Here is a 20,584-nt window from a genome sequence, read left to right on the forward strand (position 1 = left end):
AGCCATTAACACCCACACTTCCATTAATCACATGCCTTTATTAAATCTACCAACTGAGACCTCTCCAGTGCTGACAGTACCGAAGGTCCCTGTGCCGCACAGCCTAGTAAAGGCTTCCGCAAACTGAGTAGGTATCATCGTTTAGAAAAAATCTTGATGCACAGGAGAAAAGGGTAAAAGTGGATTAATACTGGGCCTTGCTTCTCAAGGAAGCATCTGCCTTGAACTTCCATTTTGTTTTGTCCAGAGAGATGGCTCCCTTCTGTCAGCTGGAGCCCCATCCAGTCTACACCACAGACAGGGGCAGCTCATCACTCAAGTCCTGACCTCCCCATGGGGGAAGGATTAATTACAGCACCACTGGTGAGAGAAACAAGAGTTAACATTTCAACTCAATGACCATTCAGAGCACTGAAACAAATTACTAAATATTAAAGCAACTTTAAGAGAAAAGGAGTAGAAGGGATAGAATAAAAGGGAGTCTAAACACCAAAAGGAATGATAGTTTTATTAATTTATTCACCGTACAGAACACAACGGAAGTATGGCATCCACTTTCAACCACTCATCTTAGAGTGGACAAGAAGCAGGACAATGGTGCCCCAGGTAGTACTGCTGCCTCAGAGCTCCAGGGACCTGGGTTCGATCCCGACCCCTGACCTCGGATGCTGGTTGTGTGGAGTTTGCACATCCTCCCTGTGACTGGGTGGGCTTCTGCCCATTTCCCTCCAACAACCCAAAGGCATGCTGGCAGGTCAATTGGCTGTTGTGAATTACCCCCTGGTGTAAGTGGGAAAAAGAGGGGCTGTTGGCACGTGAGAGACTATACGTTATGGGGAAAGTAGAAGAGAGAGAATGGAACTAATTGGAATGGTCTGGGAGCCGGCATGGACCCGATGAGCAGAATGGAATTTGGAATTGGAATCGGAGTTGATTTATTATTGTCACGTACCAAGATACAGTGAAAGAATGTACCAAAATAAATAAATTTTAAAAGTTCCAGAGAGGGTGTTTCTCTGCTGTAACAATTCTACAAGGGCTTTATGTTCAACTGTGCCTCTTCCATAACTGAACTGAGCACCTTACTAAACCATTCAGAGGGTAATTAAGATATGTAGATACTGTATATGGATATTTATTTATTAGTCACATGTACATCGAAACACGCAGTGAAATGCGTCTTTTTGCATTACTGAGAGTGTGCTGGGAGCAGCCCGCAAGTGTCACCACTCTTCCGGCGCCAACATAGCATGCCCACAGCTCCTAATCTGTCCGTCTTTGGAAAGTGGGAGGAAACCAGAGCACCTGGAAGAAACCCACGCAGACACGGGGAGAACGTACAAACTCCCTACAGACAGCGGCCGGAATTGAACTCGGGTTGCTGGTGCTGTAATAGCATTACCAGTCTGTTATCTGGAGTCACGTAGAGGCCCTAACAACAGGTCTGCTTCTCTCTGGGTAATCCAGATGGGTTTGTTTGGTGATGCTGCAGTTACTATTACCAATATTAGCTTTTCATTTAATGAGCTGAATTGGACCAGTAACACAGTCACTCAGCTACCAAATCCCTCATCATCTAACCCCATCAATTCTTTGCTGCCTTGTATGTTGCCTAGAATCTCTTTAAACCTGAACTCATCCACTCCCAGTGGAAGTGACTTTCATATTCCTGTAGCTCCGTCGGGAAAGAAAAGTTTCATGAGTTTCCCAGGTGAACCAATGTGTTATCTAAGGATCTTTTACCTGCAGGCAGCCTCATTTACTGAACTAATTCTGTGGCTCTTTTCTATTCTGTACCAATAAGAAGTGCGTATGCTGTTTTATTACATGGGTATCAGCCCAGGAGCACTTTGCAGAGTTTGAGTCCCACTTCAGACACTTGAGCTTACAATCTTGGCAGCACTGATGGAGGGCCGTGCTTTTGGAGGTGCCCACCTTGGATGAGATGTTAAATCAAAAGACACAAGAGACTGCAGAAGCTGGAATCTGGAGCAACACACAAAACGCTGGAGGAGCTCCACAGGTCAGGCAGCATCTGTGGCGGGAAATGGACAGTCAACGTTTCGGGTCCTGAAACGTTGACTGTCCATTTCTCTCCATAGGTGCTGCCTGATCTTCTGAGTTCCTCCAGCGTTTTGTGTGTTGCTGGTGTTAAATCAAGACCCTGACTGCCCCTCGTTGAATGTAAAAGGTTTCACAGCCAGTACTTGGAGAGGAGTGTTTTGAACAATCTGTGATCATTTTTGCCGTGTGCTAAATGAAATTTTGTATTTACAAGCCTGATGTCTGTTGTATCTGAGATATCTACACTATGAATGTTGAGACCAGTGTGGTATGGGTGAGTGCGCTTCCTTTTCCAAATGAACACCTGTAAACCCCAGTGTATATAAAAATTCTTATCAATTATAAAATTGTAATCATTTTTTTTTCTTCTTCCGCAGTCCCTGGATGGTTTTATTTTTGCACTAAACCGAGAAGGAAAATTTTTATACATCTCTGAAACCGTCTCCATCTACCTGGGGCTGTCACAGGTAAGCCAAGACTGCCTCACCTGATCCTCCAGTACTGTTCTGTTCTATGGGACATATGTGGATAAACTGGGTGTTGCCCAATGAATGGAAGGGAGTTTGTTTACATGTGCACATGGACATACAATATACAGCACATGTTACGGACAATGTGTACCGCACAACCAATATAACACAGGACTTACAGACCTCTACACATAACTTACATGCTCACATTTATACCAATGCGATATGCATCCATGAACACACATGCACACCCACTTACTCATCAACACACATGCACAAATGCATATGTACAGTAACACTCACACCAACACACACACACGGTCACTCAGATATACACACACACCCATAACATTAAGACACGCACTCATTCAGGTACACATGCATTCATACCCTTATAAGTACACACACAATCCCTTTCACACTCGCCCAGCCATACACATGTATGTGCCTGTGATGCTTCTGCGTTTTTCATTGCATCTGTGCATACATGTACTTGTGCATATGGCAATAAACTCCACTTTGACATACACACACACACACACACACACACACACACACTCACTCACTCACACAAGCACACATACCTACACATACACATATGTCCACATACTTGTCAAACACATACGGACACATAAATACACGCACACACACATACACATACATGCATGCATATGCACACACACACACACACATATAAACATGCGTGCACACAGACACATGCACATACACATGACACACACTAAAACATACTTGCACTCACCCACACAGACATACACACACACACATACAGAAACACAGCCACACACAGACTCACACACGCACAGACACACACACTGACATACATACACAGACACACGCATACGCACACTCACAGGAACACACACACACACACACACACACACATACAGACACACACACACACACACCTTTTCATCTGCTGCTCATCAATCTGAAGAACATGGAAGCAAAACAATGGTTTTCGCCATTACCACTGCTCTAATGTGTTAATTGTGTGACACTTGTCTCTGTGTGACTGTCTGTTCCTTTCTATTTTTAATTGCTCCACCTGGGCTGGAATCCATTATGTGCTGTGCATCAGTATTGAATCACAATTACTGCAGCATGAATAATTAATACCCGTAATTATCTGCTGTACAGGAGAGCTGCTTAACACATGTTAAACATAATTGATGAGTGTATGAAAAGCCTAAACTGATTTCAATGCATGAACCAACCCGAGAATCCTGGGCACAGGGCAAAATAAGGAAGACTTGTATTTATATAGCACCATTTGCCTCCCCTTCCTTTAATGTATGTTCTTTCATGGTGAAGCAAGTGCTTCTGAACTGAGGGGTTCACTGGACCATGAGAAGCCAACCCCATTGACATTGGGATACAAGAGACTGCAGGTACTGGAATCGGGAGCAACACACAGGATGCTGGAGGAACTCAGCGGGTCAGGCATCATCTGTGGAGGGAAATGGACAGTCGACGTTTATGCCTGAGACCCTTCACCTGGCTTGCAACAATATGAGTCTGGAGTCATATATAAGCCAGACAAGTTAAACACGCCAGTTTATGTTCCCAGGATATCAGTGAACCCTCTGGGTTTTTACAACATGATAGAACAATGGTACACTTCATACAGCTGTTGTCTCACAGCTCCAGTGACCCCTGCCCAATCCTAAATCAGGTGCTGACTGTATGGAGCTTGTGTATTCTCCCTGTGTCCACAGGTGCTCCCGTTTCCTCCCACATCCCAAAGATGTATGGGTCAGTAAGTTAATTGGCTGCGGTAAATTGTCCCTAATGTGTAGGTGAGTGATAGAATCTAGGGGCAGTTGCTGGGACTGTGGAGAGAATAAAATGGGAGAGGTATAAATGGGTGCTTGATGGTCACCATGGACTGAGTGGGCCGAAGGACCTGTTTCCGTGTTGGATGACTGTATGACAACACTCTTAGTAATTTCATGCTCACTACGAGGGGGCATAATTTTAAGGTGGTTGGAGGAAGGTATAAGGGGGATGTCAGAGGTAAGGTTTTTACACAGAGAGTGGTGCGTGCGTGGAAGGCACTGCCTGTGGAGGTTGTGGGGGCAGATACATTAGGGACATCTAAGAGCCTCTTAGACACATGAATGAAAAATGGGGGGCGATGTGGGAGGGAAGGGTTAGATAGATCTTAGACCAGGATAAAATGTCGGCACAATATTGTGGGCCGAAGGGCCTGTACTGTGCTGTAGTGTTCTATGTTCTATTACTGATGGTAGCTTTTCATATCAGATTCATTTAACTAAGTGAACATTACCTCATTGTTCCTCTTTTGCACTATTTATTTATTTTTGAAACTTACAGTAAGTTTTATATCTTTATGACTTGCGCTGCACTGCTGCCGCAAAACAACAAACTTCACCACATATGTCAGTGATAATAAACCTGATTCTGATTCTGAAGTGAATTTAAATTCTCCATCTCCTATATTGGGATTTGAACTCATGTGTCTGGATTAACGGCCCAGTGTGGATGGTCCCAGAACTACCGATGGCAAGTGAAGCATTTTTCACTGGGTACTGTAGGAAGCAAACTAGAGGAAGACCCCCTCATGTTGTGCCTGTGTAGTCTACAACGCAACAGCTTGAACATTTAATTCTCCAACTCCCGGTAGCTCCTCCTCTTCTTGTCCCCTTTCTCTCTCCTCTTGATCCACCTGGCCCCCCCCCCCCCACCCTCTGTCCATCACCCACACACTCCGCCCACTGGTTCCCCTCCCCCACTACCCTCTGCCCTCCCCACCTCCCTCCACGCTCCACCCTCTCCTATCAGGTTCCATCATCTGCAGCCCTTTCTTGCCTCCACCTATCACCTCCCAAGTCATTCTTTCCACTCTCCCCTCATCTGCCTATCGTCCCTCCTCACCTGGATCCACCTATCACCTGCCAGCTCTTGCCCCTCCCCTTCTCTCCACCTCTTCATACTGGCTTTTACCCCTCTACTCTTTCAGTCCAGATGAGGGGTCTCGACCCGAAATGTCGACTGTCCATCTCCCTCCACAGATGCTGCCCGACCCGCTGAGTTCCTCCAGCGTTTTATGTGAGATGGCAGCACTACATAGGATGTGCCAGCTGAGGTAATTGTGCTGAAGTTCCAGGGTGGGACTCAAACCCTGCATCAGGACAGGGTTCCAACCCGAAATGTCGACAATTCCTTTCCTCCCACAGATGCTGCTCGACCCGCTGAGTTCCTCCAGCAGATTGTTTCAAACAATCTACTGATCCCTGTCTTAAAATGAAAGAGCAGCGATCACCCATAATTCGCTGGGTGAAGAAATGTTCTCTCAACTCTGTCCTGAATGTCTGACCCTTTATACTGAGACTGTAAACCCTGCATTACGTGGGCACCTGTCTGTCACTCCCAGCCAGGGGAAATACCATCTCTGCACCTGGCACAGCAGGTCCAAACATTTCAATAAGATCACCTCTTATTCTTGTAAACTCCGGAGTTTTAGGTGCAGTCTGTTTAATCTTTCCTCAGGGTGCAATCTGCACTCCATCTATCCAAGAATATCTTTCCCTAGTTTGGGAGACCAGACCTGTACACTACACTCCAGGTGTGGTATCAACAATGTCCTATATGTAACTGCAAAGAGTCATAGATAGAGTCAACGTGTCATACAGCACGGACACATGCCTGTTGGTCAGTGAGTCTGTGCCAACCATCAGACCTCCCTTGCCCTAGAGGCTGACAGAGGCAGAACCTTCAATGCTCGGAATCGAGGGTGTCTCCACTCCACCTCATAGAGAGACACAGCACGGAAACAGGCCCTTCGGCCCATCAAGTCAATGTCAACCACCCATTTACACCCATCCCAATTTTTTTATTCTCCCCACATTCCCATCATCTCCCTCCAGATTCTTTCACTCACCTACACCCAAGGGACAATTAACCTACCAACCCGCACCTCTTTGGGACGTGGGAGAAAATTGGAGCACCCGGAGGAAATTGGAGCACCCGGAGGAAATTCTGTGGTTTCAGAGGGAGAGCGTGCAAACTCCACGCAGGCAGCACCGAGGTTGGGATCAAACCTAGATCGCTGGAGCTCTGAGATGGCCGCACTACCTGCTGCGCCATTGTCTATGTTGAATCCCATACAGTAAAGGCCAACATACCTTCGTAACTGAGGTGATCCCACATGTGCAGAGCTGACCTCCACTTCCTACACAGGGGAAGCTTCCTGGGCCGTCAGTCTCGAGCAGTCCCAGAACATCGGTCTCAGTTCCCCAGATGTGGGTCACCTAATCCAGGGTGGAAATCCAGTGCCAGCTGTCAGGGGAGGCATCATCCAGATGGAACATCAGCCCCAACCCCTAACATCCTTAGAGTCGGACTTCAGAGTTCCTACTCAAATGAACAGAGAGGCTGTCCCTGTGCGCTGGTCAACAGTTCTTCCCTCAATCAATACCCTCAGCAACAGATCGTTATTCTCCTTGCTGTTTGCGAGGATGATTATAGGCTGCTGCGTTTGCTGGCAAAACAACTGTGATTACAGTTCAGAACTCATTTGATGCAAGTCTCCTCGGGAAGCCCTGAGAATTCAATGACTCAATATAAATGCTGATCTTTCTCTCATGCACATTGTCTGCGGAGACGGAGAGGGGGAAATGGGATTGAAACCGAGCTGGGGCAAAATGGGCCGGTAGTCGATACACTGTGTTACACACTCGCGTGTCGCACGCTCACCTCTCATTACACACTCACACAGCTGGCCACCACACACCCGCCTGTCCACACCACCTGTCGCACACCTGGGCACTACACTATTATCCAACACGCCTGTCCGTCACACATACCACCCGTCACACACCTGGGCACTACACTATTACCCAACACGCCCCTCTGTCACACATGCCCCTGTCGCACACCTGTCTGTCACACATCCATCTGTCACCAGAAGAAGGTGTTTGACAGGGTGGATCATAGAGTCACAGAGTCACACAGCACGGAAACAGGCCCTTCGGCCCAACTCGTCCATGCCGATTGTGTTGCCCAGCGAGCTGGTCCCATCTGCCTGTGTTTGGCCCATAGCCCTCTAAACCTCTCCTATCCATATACCTACCTAGATGGATTTTAAATGTTGCTGATGTGCCCGCCTCAACCACTATTTCTGGCAGCTCATTCCAAATATGCACCACCCTTTGCGTGAAGAAGCTGCCCCTGATGTCCCTTTTAAACCTCTCGCCTCTGATCTTAAACCTATGCCATCTTGTTTTTAGCACCCCCTCCCTGGGGGAAAAGACTATGTGCCCTCACCCTGTCTATGCCCCTCGATCTCCTACGTTCCAGGGAATAAAGTCTACGCAACTTCTCCTTGTAACTCAGGCCCCCAAGTCCAGGCAACGTCCTGATAAATCTTGGAACCTTTGAGACACAAGAGATTCTGCAGACACTGGAATCTGGATCAACTCACACAAAGTGCTGGAGGAACTCAGCGGGTCAGGCAGCATCCATGGAGGGAAATAAATAGTCGACGTTTCGGGCCGAGACCCTTCGTCAGGACTGGAAAGGAAGAGGGCAGAAGCCAGAATAAGAAGGTGGGGGGGGGGGGAGGGGGAGGAGCACAAGCTGGCAGGGGAGAGGGGAGTCCAGGTGAGGGAGGGGGAATGAGTGGTGTGAGAAGCTGAGGTGACAGGCAGAAGAGGCAGAGGGCTGAAGAAGAAGGAATCCGGTAGGAGAGGACAGTAGACCATGGAATAAAGGGAAGGAGGTGGGGGACCAGAGGGAGGTGGTGGGCAGGTCGTGAGGGTGGGGAAGGGGAAAGAGAAGGGGTGAAGGAGGCAGCAGGAATGAGGGAAAACTAGGGGGAGGGGTTACCAGAAGTTAGAGAAATCGATGTTGATGCCGTCAGGTTGGAGACTCCCGAGGCGGAATATGAGGTGTTGCTCCTCCAACCTGCATCTGGCCTCAACGCGGCAGTAGAGGAGGCCGTGGACAGACAGGTCAGTGTGGGAGTGGGAAGTGGAAATGAAGTGAGGGGCAGGTATCATGAATACCTCCCCAGGACCCTGCGTGCATTCAGACATGGGCCGCATTTCACGGCTCAGGTCTGACTTCTGTACACGGCTGCAGTGGGTCTGGTGAAAGTTAATGGGTCCTTGAGGGCTCCCCTTTCCTTTGGGAGAGGAGTGTGTCACAGATGCCTGATTATCCAGATAGCTGTATTCCACATGTGTCAAGCCATTCCTGTGTCTCTGGAAGAGGACCTTGAAGGGTTTGTCTCTGTGTGAGCCAGACGTGGAGATTGTCCTCACACCAGAAAAGTGCTCCTCATGGTCACAGATGGCACGACTGTGCCTACTGACCTGTGGAGGATACCTGAGTGCCAGCAGTTTGTCCGCATCCTCCACACGGATCAAACGGGAGCAATGTTCGGGACACCTGGTAGGTCAGTGTCGGGTAGACTGCTTGCTGGAGGAGATGAGACCAGTCACAGAGAGCACGACACACCTCCTCTATCTGGGAGTCTACCTGAGCCCCGCTGAGGAAGTCTGGCCGGCAAACTGGCAGGAACTGGAGGCAAAAGTCACCACCTGGCTAGGGCATTGGACAGGGGGAGTCCTTTCCTACAGGGGCCCAGCACTGGTCATCAGTCAACTGGTGACCTCCATGCCAGGGGACCGGTTGATCACTTTGGTCCCATTCTCTGCTTTTGCCGCCAAGATCCAGAGGAAGCTGATGGATTTCTCCCGGGGAAACAGGAAGCACTGGGTCTCTGTTGCGGTTTTGAGTCTCCCGATGGAGGAGGGCGGTGTGTGTCCGAACTCGGATGGCGACTATCCACCTTCGGACCCTGAGGGGATTCCTGTATGTTGAGCATCCTCCCAGATGCCGTGCGCTGGGGATGTATGTTTCTCCTAGGAACACTGCCTTGAGGACAACACGCAGCCCCCAGCGGTGAGCGTCAGCCGCGTTGCTCTGCGGGAATTGCCTGTCTTTTACCGGGAACTTTTCAGAGTCTGGGACATGGACACCTCCGGTCAGGGGGCTCCTGTACCGCCAGTGGGATTTGCTCTGGCTGACCGGGTGGCTGGATGAAGGGACGGACCAGACGATGGGGGAATGAACTGCCTGCCACTGGGGAATCATGGCCAAAGCCTCTGGCCGTCCCATCACAGTGGGTGTTGCGAGGGTTCTTAGGTGTGGGGTGACAGTGGCCAACTGACCCCCGTTTAGTTAGAATTGCTAATCTGACCCTGGTTGTGAATCCCTCCACGGAATCCGATCCCACACAGCGTGGATCACGTCGCGGAAGTGCCCTCCACACCACACAGTGGCGATTCCTGTACGGGCTGCTCCCGCATGCTATCTACTTCCTTGCCCTCGTCTGCCCTCCGTACCCTGTGGCAGTCCATTCCTCCATCTGCCACTGAGGGGGGGGGGGGGGGTCCCCAGCGGTGGTCTCACTACACAGGAGTCCTCTCCTTTACATCGGGGACCTGGGATGGACAGTGTTGCAGGGAGCAGTGTCGTGCAATGGATTCACAGACTGCCAGTCACTCACCATTTCTGCGGCCTGGAGGAGTCCGTGTTCCGTGTTTACATGGAATGTGAGAGGTTGCAGCCCCTCTGACGATTGCACAGGGCTGCTCTTCAAGTTCTGGTTGCACGTCAAGCCCAAGATCCTGGTCTTGGAGTGGTACAGCACAGAAACAGGCCCTTTGGCCCACCCCGTCGATGCGGACTGTTTTGCCCATTTACACTAATCTCATTAGGTCTGTCTCTATCTGTGCCTTACCTAACCAAGTGCCAGTCTTAATGTCACCTAAACGTAGTGATTGTATCTGATTTCACCATCTCCTCCAAGCACAACCAAGCACAACACTGCACAAGTGCAGTCCAACCAGTGTTTTGTGAAGTTGCAACATAAGGTTCCAGTTTTCTATACCCTGACCTCTGAAGGCAAGCGTGCCTTCACCACTCCATCTACCTTGTTGCCACTTCCAAGGAACTGTGGTCTTGAACTCCAAGGTTCCTCTGTTCATCAACATTACTTGGAGGCAGGCACGGTATGGAGCGGTTAGCATGACGCTATTACAGCGCCAGTGACCCAGGTTCAAATCCCACCGCTGTCTGTAAGGAGTTTGCGCATTCTTCCCGTGACTGCGTGGGTTTCCTCCGGGTGCTCCGGTTTCCTCTGGGTGCTCCGGTTTCCTCCCACGTTCCAAAGACGTACGGGTAAGGAAGTTGTGGGCATGCTATGTTGGCGCCGGAAACGTGGCGACACTTGCGGGCTGTCCCCAGAACACGCTGCGCAAAAGATGCATTTCACTGTGTGTTTCGATGTACATGTGACTAATAAAGATTTCTCATCTTATCTCACCACCTACCATTTACTGTATGGGTCCTACCCTTATCTGACTTCCCCAGATTGCATCCTCTCACAGTTCAGAACTACTTCCCAACTGCAATGAGGCCTCCTAATGTCATATAACGAACTTGGGATGCTCTTGAAGAACCATGTACAGCACTCCTGAATGAAACATATATGACACTGTATAAATGCCTCCATCTTTTTGAATACAAAAGTTGGAGTGTCATGAGGTTTATAAAATCATGATGGGCATAGATAAGGTGGATGTTCACAGTTTTTTTCCCAGGGTGGTCTAAAACTAGAGGATATAGATTTAAGATAAAGGGGGGAAAGATTAAAAGGGGACCTGAGGGGCAACTTCTTCACACAGAGGGTGGTGGGTATGTGGAACAAGCTGCCAGAGGAAGTGGTAAAGGCAGGTACAATTGCAATGTTTCAAAGACATTTGGACAGCTACATGGAAAGGAAAAGTTTAGAGGGATATGGGCCAAACACAGGCAAATGGAGCTATCTCAGGTAAGCAACTTGGTCAGCATGGATAAGTTGGGCTGAAGGATCTGTTTCCATGCTGTATAACTTGAAGACTCTATCTTCCTGCAGTGTTACTCCCTGATCATTAAAACAGCTAACATCTGTAGAAACATCCAGTGCAGTAAACGGTATAGGGAGAGAACTAAGTGGGGACAAGTACAGGTTAATAAAAGCAGTCCAGAAATATTACTGTGTGAGCAAACTCTAGGAAGGAACAAAGAATGATTGAATCTAAATAAAGCACGTTGCATAATTCTTTGAGTTTATCTGAGAAAAACCAAAGCATATCAGAAACAAGGTGCCTGGAAAGAGAATGCTGTGGATCCACAGAGGACACAGATTTGAGGAGAGACACAGTTAGGAATTACAAGCAGAGAGACAGCCTGGAGAAAGTAGTGATAAAAGGCACAGGTAAACAATGGAAGCAGAGCTCTGAAATTCAAGGGCAGATAATCCTTCAGAGACAGTCGGAGCCTTAATAAAGCAACTGTGAAGAGGATGACATCGCAGTGGCGGGTACAGAAGACGATCAGCACTGATTCTAGAATTCCCATCCCCGTGTTCAAATCCCCCCTGCTCCTTCTGCCTGTAACCCACCCCCCCCCCACCCCTAGACCCCCATGAGAAAATGATCATAAAGAGGTACAGCACAGCAACAGGTCCTCAGCCCACTGAGTCCACACCAACACTCAACCACTCATTAATCCCATTTCACTCTCCCCACATTCCCATCTACTCCTCCCAGATTCTACCCCTCACCTACACACCAGGGGCAATTTACAGCGGCCAATTAATCTACCAACCTGCACGTCCTTCAGATGTGGGAGGAAACCCACACGGTCACAGGGAGTACATGCAAACTCCACACAGACAGCACTGGAGGATAACACAGTCCATACCATTTAATGCTGTTCGGGAGTGATGTAATGCTTCCTACCACCCCCTTGAGAATCACTGCCACCGTGTCATTGTCCCAATTCTCATATTTCCTTATGACAGGGACGGAGGCCATTCAGCCCATTAAGTCTATCCCAGCTCTCATCAACTGGATTCCCCCCACCCCCCACTTATTTCCCTGTAATCTATTCTCTCTCACTTGCCTGTCAATGCTCCCCTGAATGTCCTGCCTCTCACCTACACTAGGGGCCATTTGCACCACCCAGTTAACCTACCAGCCTGCACGTCTTTGTGATGTGGGAGGAAACCGGAGCACCCGGGGGAAACCCACACAGTCACAGGGAGAACGAGAAAACTCCACACACACACAGACAGCACCGGAGGTCGGGATTGAACCCAGGTCTCCGGCACTGAGAGGCAGCGGCTCTACCAGCTGTGCCACTGTGCTGCCCTCCAAGTCCAGGCAATCTCGAATTTTTCATATTGTTACTGACGGTCTTGGCTTTAGCAATCAAGCTCTGGAAATCATCTTCCCACCTCTCAGTTAAGACACTCCTTAAAACCTATATCTGTGACCAACATAGTCACCTACCCTGATATCTCTTTCTGGCTCAGTGTCAGAACTTTGTATGATAACTATTATGTGTTGTACTAGATAATCTAGTAAGGCACAGTGGGAGAGCTAGTAGAGGGAGGCCTCACAGCTCCAGTGACCCAGGTTCAATGTGCTGTGAGTGTGGAGTTTGCACCTTCTCCCTGTGACCCCATGGGCTTCCCCCACGTGCTCCAGTTTCCAAAGACATGCAGATTGGTGGGTTAATTGGCCACTGTGAACTGCCCCTGGTGGATAGGTTTGAGGCAGAATCTGGGTGGAGTTCGAAGTCAAAGTCGAGTTTATTGTCATATGCACGTTCATGTGTGCACAGGTGCAATGAAAAACTTACTTGCAGCAGCACCACAGGCACAGAGCATTAGAGGCACAACATTCACAAGGAAAACAGAAATTAGACACAAATTATACAAGAAAGAATGCAATTAGAGCAAAAGTAAGTCCATTGTAGTGCAAAGTGGTCATAGTGTTGCTATACCGAGGTAGTGATTAGGGTTGTGCAGGTTGGTTCAAGAACCGAATGGTTGAAGGGAAGTAACTGTTCCTGAACCTGGTGCTGTGGGACTTCAGGCTTCTGTACCTCCTGCCCAATAGTAGCTGCGGGCAGTTGATGGGAGTATGGGGAGAATAAAATGGTTTGGGGTAGGATTAGTGTAAAATGGGTGCTTGATGTTCAGCACAGACTTGCAGAGGGGAAGAGCACGTGCAGACTTGCCTGTTTCTATGCTGTATCTCTCTATGACTCTATAATTAAAGGTCAACATTGCAAGACAAATCTGTAGTAACGTCTGTGAATTGTACTCTGCCTCCTTAGTTCATTCTCTTTCAATCAATGAAGATCAGGTGCAGATTATAACACGCTGATGGTCAAATTTCTGGATAGCTATTTAAATCCAAGCCCAGTTTATTTGCACCTCCCAATTCCCTGCTTCCTAGTCAGAATGACTTTGAGTCTGATACCGACTTATTAAAGCACCTCTATATCTTTTCTCCCGAATAATTTATTTCAGCTGCTGCCTGCTTCTCATGTACACAGTCACTAAGGCATAATCACTTAATTTCATTGTGGATTTAATTTTGGTTAAATAATGTTTTTATAAGATGCACATAAATTAAATCCCCAGTGATATACTGCTAGATACATTTAATAACAGTAATTTTGTTACTCAGAAACAAAAGTTTATCCTAAGGATAAAGTTTTAGAAATTGAAAAGTAATTGCAGTTAAATTAAAGAGCCAACCTGTGGGTCCCATGTGCTTTACAGCCAAGGCTGGTGCAGTCACTGTTGTGACATGGCAGGTGGAGAAGCCAATTCATGCACAGCAAGCTCCCATAAATAGCAGAATTTATGATGAGATTATTAGTTCTTTTTTTATTGTATGTTGCTTATAGAGATAAGTCTAGCCTCTGAAATCCACAAGAATGAGCTCGCACATGTGCCTACAATGATCTTAAAGTCATGTACCCAATGACCCTCACCAATTTTTACAGATGCACCATAGAAAGCATCCTCTCTGGATGCATCATATCCAGCATGGCAACTGCTCCGCCCAACACTGCAAGGAATTGCAGAGAGTTGTGATCGCAGCCCAGTCCATCACGCAAACCAGCCTCCCCTCCGTTGACTCCGTCTACACTTCCTGCTGCCTCGTGAAAGCAGCCAACGTAATCAGGGACCCCTCCCACCCCGGTCAGTCTCTTTACTTCCCTCTCCTATCAGGCAGAAAATACAAAAGCTCGAAAGCACGTACCACCAGACTCAAGGACAGCTTCTATCCCGCTGTTATCAGACTCTTGAACAGACCTCTCATGCACTAAAGATGAACTCTTGATCTCCCAATCTACCTCATCATGGCCCTTGCACTTTATTTGTTTACCTGTTCTGTAACAGTGACTGTAACACTATATTCTGCATTCTGTTTTCTTTTCACTACCTCGATGTTCTTACGTATGGCATGATCTACCTGGATGGCACACAAACAAAGGCTTTTCACTGTATCTCAGTACATGTGACAATAATAAACCAATACCAATACCAAGTTAGGGTCACCCTCACTCTCAGAGCCTTGGCTCAGGGTCATTGTAAACGCTCTCTGCTGATACAAACCACATGTGACACTTTGTTGTATGACAGGAGGTAAGGGGTAAAGTAATGGCACAGTGGTTGTTAACAGATCTGAGGTCTGGATTAATAACCCAGAGACCTGGGTTCAAATCCCACCAAGGCAGCTTGGAATTTAAATCCAATTCATAGTCTAGAATTTGGAACAACAAGTCTTAGTAATGATGAGCACAAAAAGCCATACCTTAAGTTATTCAGGGGAGGAAATCTGACATCAATAGCTGGTCTGGTCAACGTGACCATGTAGTTGTCTCTGAAATGGCCTAGCAAGCCAACTGCATCACTGCCTTCTCTCGGGGCAATTAAAGAGGGGTAATAAATGCTGGCCTTGACCAGATCCCAAGAAACAAACTGTCAAGGTGGGGATCCTTTCATTTTTTTGATAAGTGAGCCTTTGGCAGTCTCCCAGGGCATTTGCCTGCATTGCAGGGCCCCCAAAGCAGCAGTCTCTCTTGGAGGGCACTGATGCCCTTACAGATGCCTCCCTGGCAATCTCCTGCAGTGTGCTGTGCATAAGGAGCTGGCTCCTTCATGTATGGTCCTTCAGAAGCCTGTGTAGGTTCCCTGAATCCTGGAAGAAGTCTGCCATGCCTCCGCCCCAACATGGGAACATTCCTGGGGAGTACCGGAATAGTTGGAACAATGCTGCTCGTTTATGATGCAACCATGGCGCTGGAGCGTGGCGACTCATTGCAGACTGCTCTCTACAGATCTACTCATTGCCCTTACTATAATCGTTCTACACTTTTAAATTTAAATTCTATGTCGCTTACTATTACCTGTACTACCTCAATGCACTCTGTACCAACTCAATGTAACTGCACTGTGTAATGAGTTGATCTGTACGATCGGTATGCAAGACAAGTTTTTCACTGTACCTTGGTACAAGTGACAATAATAAACCAATACCAGTACCATTTGAGATCTGTCTCTTCACTTCAGAACTGAAGAGAATGGTCCTACTAAATGCTACAACTTCATCCTGTAAACTCCCATTGTTTCTGAAAGACAGACACATTAAATAGGCACCAATAACCTTTGCAGTATTCTCAGAGTTTTTCAAACTTGATTTAAGGAGGTTGACAATGTCAGAAAATTGGAGCAGATAAATTTCTAGGACCAGGTTCCAATAAAAGAACTATGAAGCAGTTGAACTGTCTTTCAACCATAGTTCAATGGTTTCAGTCTGTATAGTATTTTTTGATGGTTATCTGATTCTTACAGAGCCAACTGGTTCACTGCAGGGAAGGAAACCTGCTGCCTTCACCCAGTCTCCTATTCCATTACAAAGTGGTTGACAATGCTCTATCTGTGAATGAGCTGGAGTGGATTGTAGTGCAGGTTTGACAGCAAAAAGAATTTTCAGCGAATAATGTCAATTTATTCAGAAAACAAGAGTCTTTATACCGAGCAAAGGGAAACAATCTGCAGCAACTTCTCCCGATAAAAGCAGGGAAATTTCTCCAGAATAAAAATGCAGGGTTTCTTATAAACCAATCTCAGTCACCTACAAAAAGCCTGGTCATCAATAATCTTCATTCTGCCTGGCTATAACATTGTCACTTATGCATCTTTGCTGAATCCCAGCTTCTCAGGGTAATAACTGGAAATCTTACCAGCAACACCCACTTCCAGAGTTTGAATTAAGGAAATGTAGATCATTTGAAGATTTGGGGTTTTGTAAAGGTCCCTTTCAATGGCTTCCAGTGGCTGTTTTCTACTCTTTATGTTAAACCTCTTTGGAGAATTACTCTTCCAGAGATTTTATGATTCAGAGCTAATAACCTATTAGGGCTAATTACAGTAATCTGCATACCTGAATTTACATACACGCACATTTCAATCAGCTTATTGTGCTGGAAGATCTAACATGGATCAGAGCTTTTACAGGCTAAACATAAGTATTTATTTACAAATTAAAAGAATAAAATGAAACAGAAATTGGCTGCACTTCAATAGAGTAATGTGTAATCATAAAAAAAACAGACTTGTATTTTATCGTGCCTTTCGCAACCTCAGGACATCACAGCCCATGAAGTACATTTGAAGTGGAGCCACCTTTGTAATGTAGGAAACTCGGTAGACAATTTGTACAAAGCAAGTTCCCACATATTCATGATGTTGAATGAGAGATGAATATTGGACCAGGGCAAAAACTGCCCTGCCCTTCTCAAAGCAGTGGCCTTCAGATCTTGTATCTGAAAGGAAAGGCAGCGTCGTGGTCTAAATCCGTCCAAAAGACAATGCTCCTGATAATGTAGTGTTTGCCGAGTTTGGTGCTGGAGTATTAGCTTACGTTTTGATTTGGGTTTAAGTTTCTGGATTGAGACTCGAACCTGCAGCTTTAACCCTTGGATGCCCTGAAGAGTCAAAAGGTAACTGGGAAGGCTGCAGAAAGGGTCCATTTCTCTTCCCTAGATTTGCCTCACTCTGTGCTGCATTGGTTTCATGACAGCTAGGTTTTAGTCTGGCGCAGAGGCGCAGCAGGTAGTGCTGCTACCTCACGGTTCCGATTCGATCCTGACCTCCGGTGCTGCCTTGTGTGGAGTTTGCATGTTCAGCCCAGTGACTGGAGGGTGTGGGGGAGTGGTAGAATCTGGGGGCAGTTGATGGGAATGTGGGGAGAATAAAATTGGTTGGGGTAAGAATGGGTGATTGACGGTCGGTGCAGAGCCGGTGGGCTGAAGGGCCTGTTTCCGTGCTGTATCTCTCTATAAGTCTGTGATTGTAGGTTCCAATCCAAACCATAGTTGACTTATGGGAAGGTTTGAGGAGGATGAGGGGTGACCTGATAGAGGTGTATAAGGTGATGAGAGGCATTAATCATGTGGATAGTCAGAGGCTTTTTCCCAGGGCTGAAATGGTTGCCACAAGAGGACACAGGTTTAAGGTGCTGGGGAGTAGGTACAGAGGAGATGTCAGGGGTAAGTTTTTTACTCAGAGAGTGGTGAGTGCGTGGAATGGGCCGCCGGCAACAGTGGTGGAGGCGGATACGATAGGGTCTTTTAAGAGACTTTTGGATAGGTACATGGAGCTTAGAAAAATAGAGGGCTATGGGTAAGCCTAGTAATTTCTAAGGTAGGGACATGTTTGGCACAGCTTTGTGGGCCGAAGGATCTGAATTATGCTGTAGGTTTTCTATGTTCTATGTTTATCGGATTTGATCCCATGTTTTACTTGGTGCTGGACTTGTAAAAAGAAAATTAAATGAAGCTGCCTGTGAAATAGTCAGTGGCAATTTGACAGGCTTAAGGACCTGGAGACATACAGATGTTTGTGTTCTGGACCTCTCCTATTAACTCTACTGTCATGACAAACTAACATAGTGGCTTTCTCCAAGCCACACAAGAGTTAATAGATTTCTTGAGTGTAAAGCCAGCATTCAATGTTTGAATTAGCACTTCAAACCAATGTTACAATCCCTCCCAGATCAAAGCACATCCTTACCTGCACTGCACTGAGGTGGGTGCTTCTGGCCATCTCGGACTTAAAAGAGATGGGAAAGGCAACATTTCATATTCATTACAGAAGGAGTTCCATAATACATGTCTGTGTGGTATGTGATCTGCCTCCACAAATTGCCTTATTGGTACCTCTCCATGTCTTAGTTAGAAGGTCAAAGCTGTGCGCTGGACTTGAAGTTTGAGTTTGATGCCTACTCCAACGGAAAACCTTTATCCTCTACCGCCAAGAAGGAGAAGGACAGCGAGAATAGAGGAACACCAAACCTTACAGGTTTCTCTCTGAGTCGGCACACCGTCCTAACTTGCCTTTCACTGGCCTTCCTTCATGGTTGCTGGGTCTAAGTCCTGGCACTCCCTCCCCAACAGCGCTGTGGGACCACCGTCACCAGGACTGCTGCTTTATTTTCTTTTCCTTTTCCAAAGGAGGTTTATTCAGTGATTACACTATCACATCATTGCAATATTACAGGATTCTGTGATTCACACTATTTACAGTCTCAAATTATAACACAGTCATCTCTGTCCAGAATGCGCTCAAGCCCCTGTGGCGCCCACCTGTCCCAGAAAACCCCCATTGTACCCGTGGACATCGTGTGCTCCTTCTCCAGGGACACACGGACAGAGACGTAACCGCGGAAGAGGGGCGGGCAATCGGCTCAGGCAGGACCCTCGACTGCCCGCCGCCTGCACCCGTGAATGGCCTCCTTGGCCAGACCCAGGGGCAGACTGACCAGGAGATTGCCTGACCGACCCACCACCCCCCACCCCCCCACCCCGCACTGGGTGACCGAAGATCAGGAGCATAGGGGCTGAAGTGCAGCCAAAACTTGAGGAGCAGCCCCTTCAGATACTCAGATAGAGGCTGCAACCTCTCACCCTCCACATAGACATGATACGGCAAGCCTTCCCAGCAAACCAGGACTGCAGTGGTTCAATATGGCGGCTCACCAACACCTTCTCGAAGGCAGTTGTGGATGGGCAGTAAATGCTGACTGAATGAGAGTGGAGCCTGTCTGATCCAAACTTCAAGGCGTCAAAGTCAAAGTCGAGTTTATAGTAATATGCACAGGTACATGTGTGCACAGATGCAATGGGAAACTTACTTGCAGCAGCATCACAGGCACATAGCATCAGATAAGCAGCATTCACAAAAAAAACATAAATTAAACAAAAGTTATACACAATTTTTACAAGAAAGAACACAAATAGAACAAAAGAAATCAAAGTCGATTGTAGTGCAAAGTGGTCATAGTGTCGCTATACTGAGGTAGTGATTGGGGTTGTGTAGGTCGGTTCAAGAACTGAATGGTTGAAGGGAAGTAGCTATTCCTGAACTGGTGGTGTGGGACTTCAGGCTTCTGTACCTCCCACCCGATGGTAGCTGCGAGAAGATGGCATGGCCTGGATGGTGGGGATCTTTGACAATGGATGTTGCCTTCTTGAGGCAGCGTCTCCTGTAGATACTATCGATGGTGGGGAGGGATGTGCCGGTAATGTGTTGGGCTGAGTCCACTACTTTCTGCAGCTTCTTACGTTCCTGTGCATTAGGATTGCTGTACCAGACCATGATACAACCAGTATAACTGTAGAAGTTGCTCAGGAACAGCAGATTTCTGAATGGTCCATGAACCCATGAACACTACCTTATTATTCCTTTTTTTTGCACTATTTATTTATTTTGTAATTTATGCCTTTGCACTGTTCTGCTGCCGCAAAACAACGAATTTTATGTCATGTAGGACAGTGATAATGAACCTGATTCTGATTCTGAGTGATCGGTGACATGCCAAACTTTCTTGGCCTTCTAAGAAAGTAAAGATGCTGGCGCACCTTCCTTGTTTGTATCTATGTGCTGGGCCCAGGACAGCTCATCCGATATGTTAAAGCCCAGGAATCCGAACTGTCTGCCCATCTTCTGAAGTTATATCTGCACCCAGGTGTCTCTGGAGGGGCAGCACATGATGCCTACTGGTGCACTTGGAGACATCCACAACTAATAAGTCACCATAGGGGCTGGAGTGTATCTGCAATGGTGAGAACCACTTTGAATTTAAGATTGC

At 47.3% G+C, this 20,584-nt stretch overlaps 1 protein-coding gene across 8 annotated transcripts in view; it reads left to right on the plus strand.

The window, feature by feature from the left end:
• LOC127586331 (neuronal PAS domain-containing protein 3-like) overlaps window positions 1-20,584 on the plus strand; it is a 399,247-nt gene that overhangs the window by 293,270 nt on the left and 85,393 nt on the right. For all 8 annotated transcript variants that reach the window (XM_052044193.1, XM_052044191.1, XM_052044185.1 and 5 more), the window contains one exon: window positions 2,442-2,531. In XM_052044193.1, coding sequence (XP_051900153.1) covers window positions 2,442-2,531 — 90 coding nt within the window. The remainder of the gene's footprint in view (window positions 1-2,441; window positions 2,532-20,584) is intronic.

This window comes from Pristis pectinata, chromosome 35 (assembly GCF_009764475.1).
Source record: "Pristis pectinata isolate sPriPec2 chromosome 35, sPriPec2.1.pri, whole genome shotgun sequence".
Lineage (NCBI taxonomy): Eukaryota > Metazoa > Chordata > Chondrichthyes > Rhinopristiformes > Pristidae > Pristis > Pristis pectinata.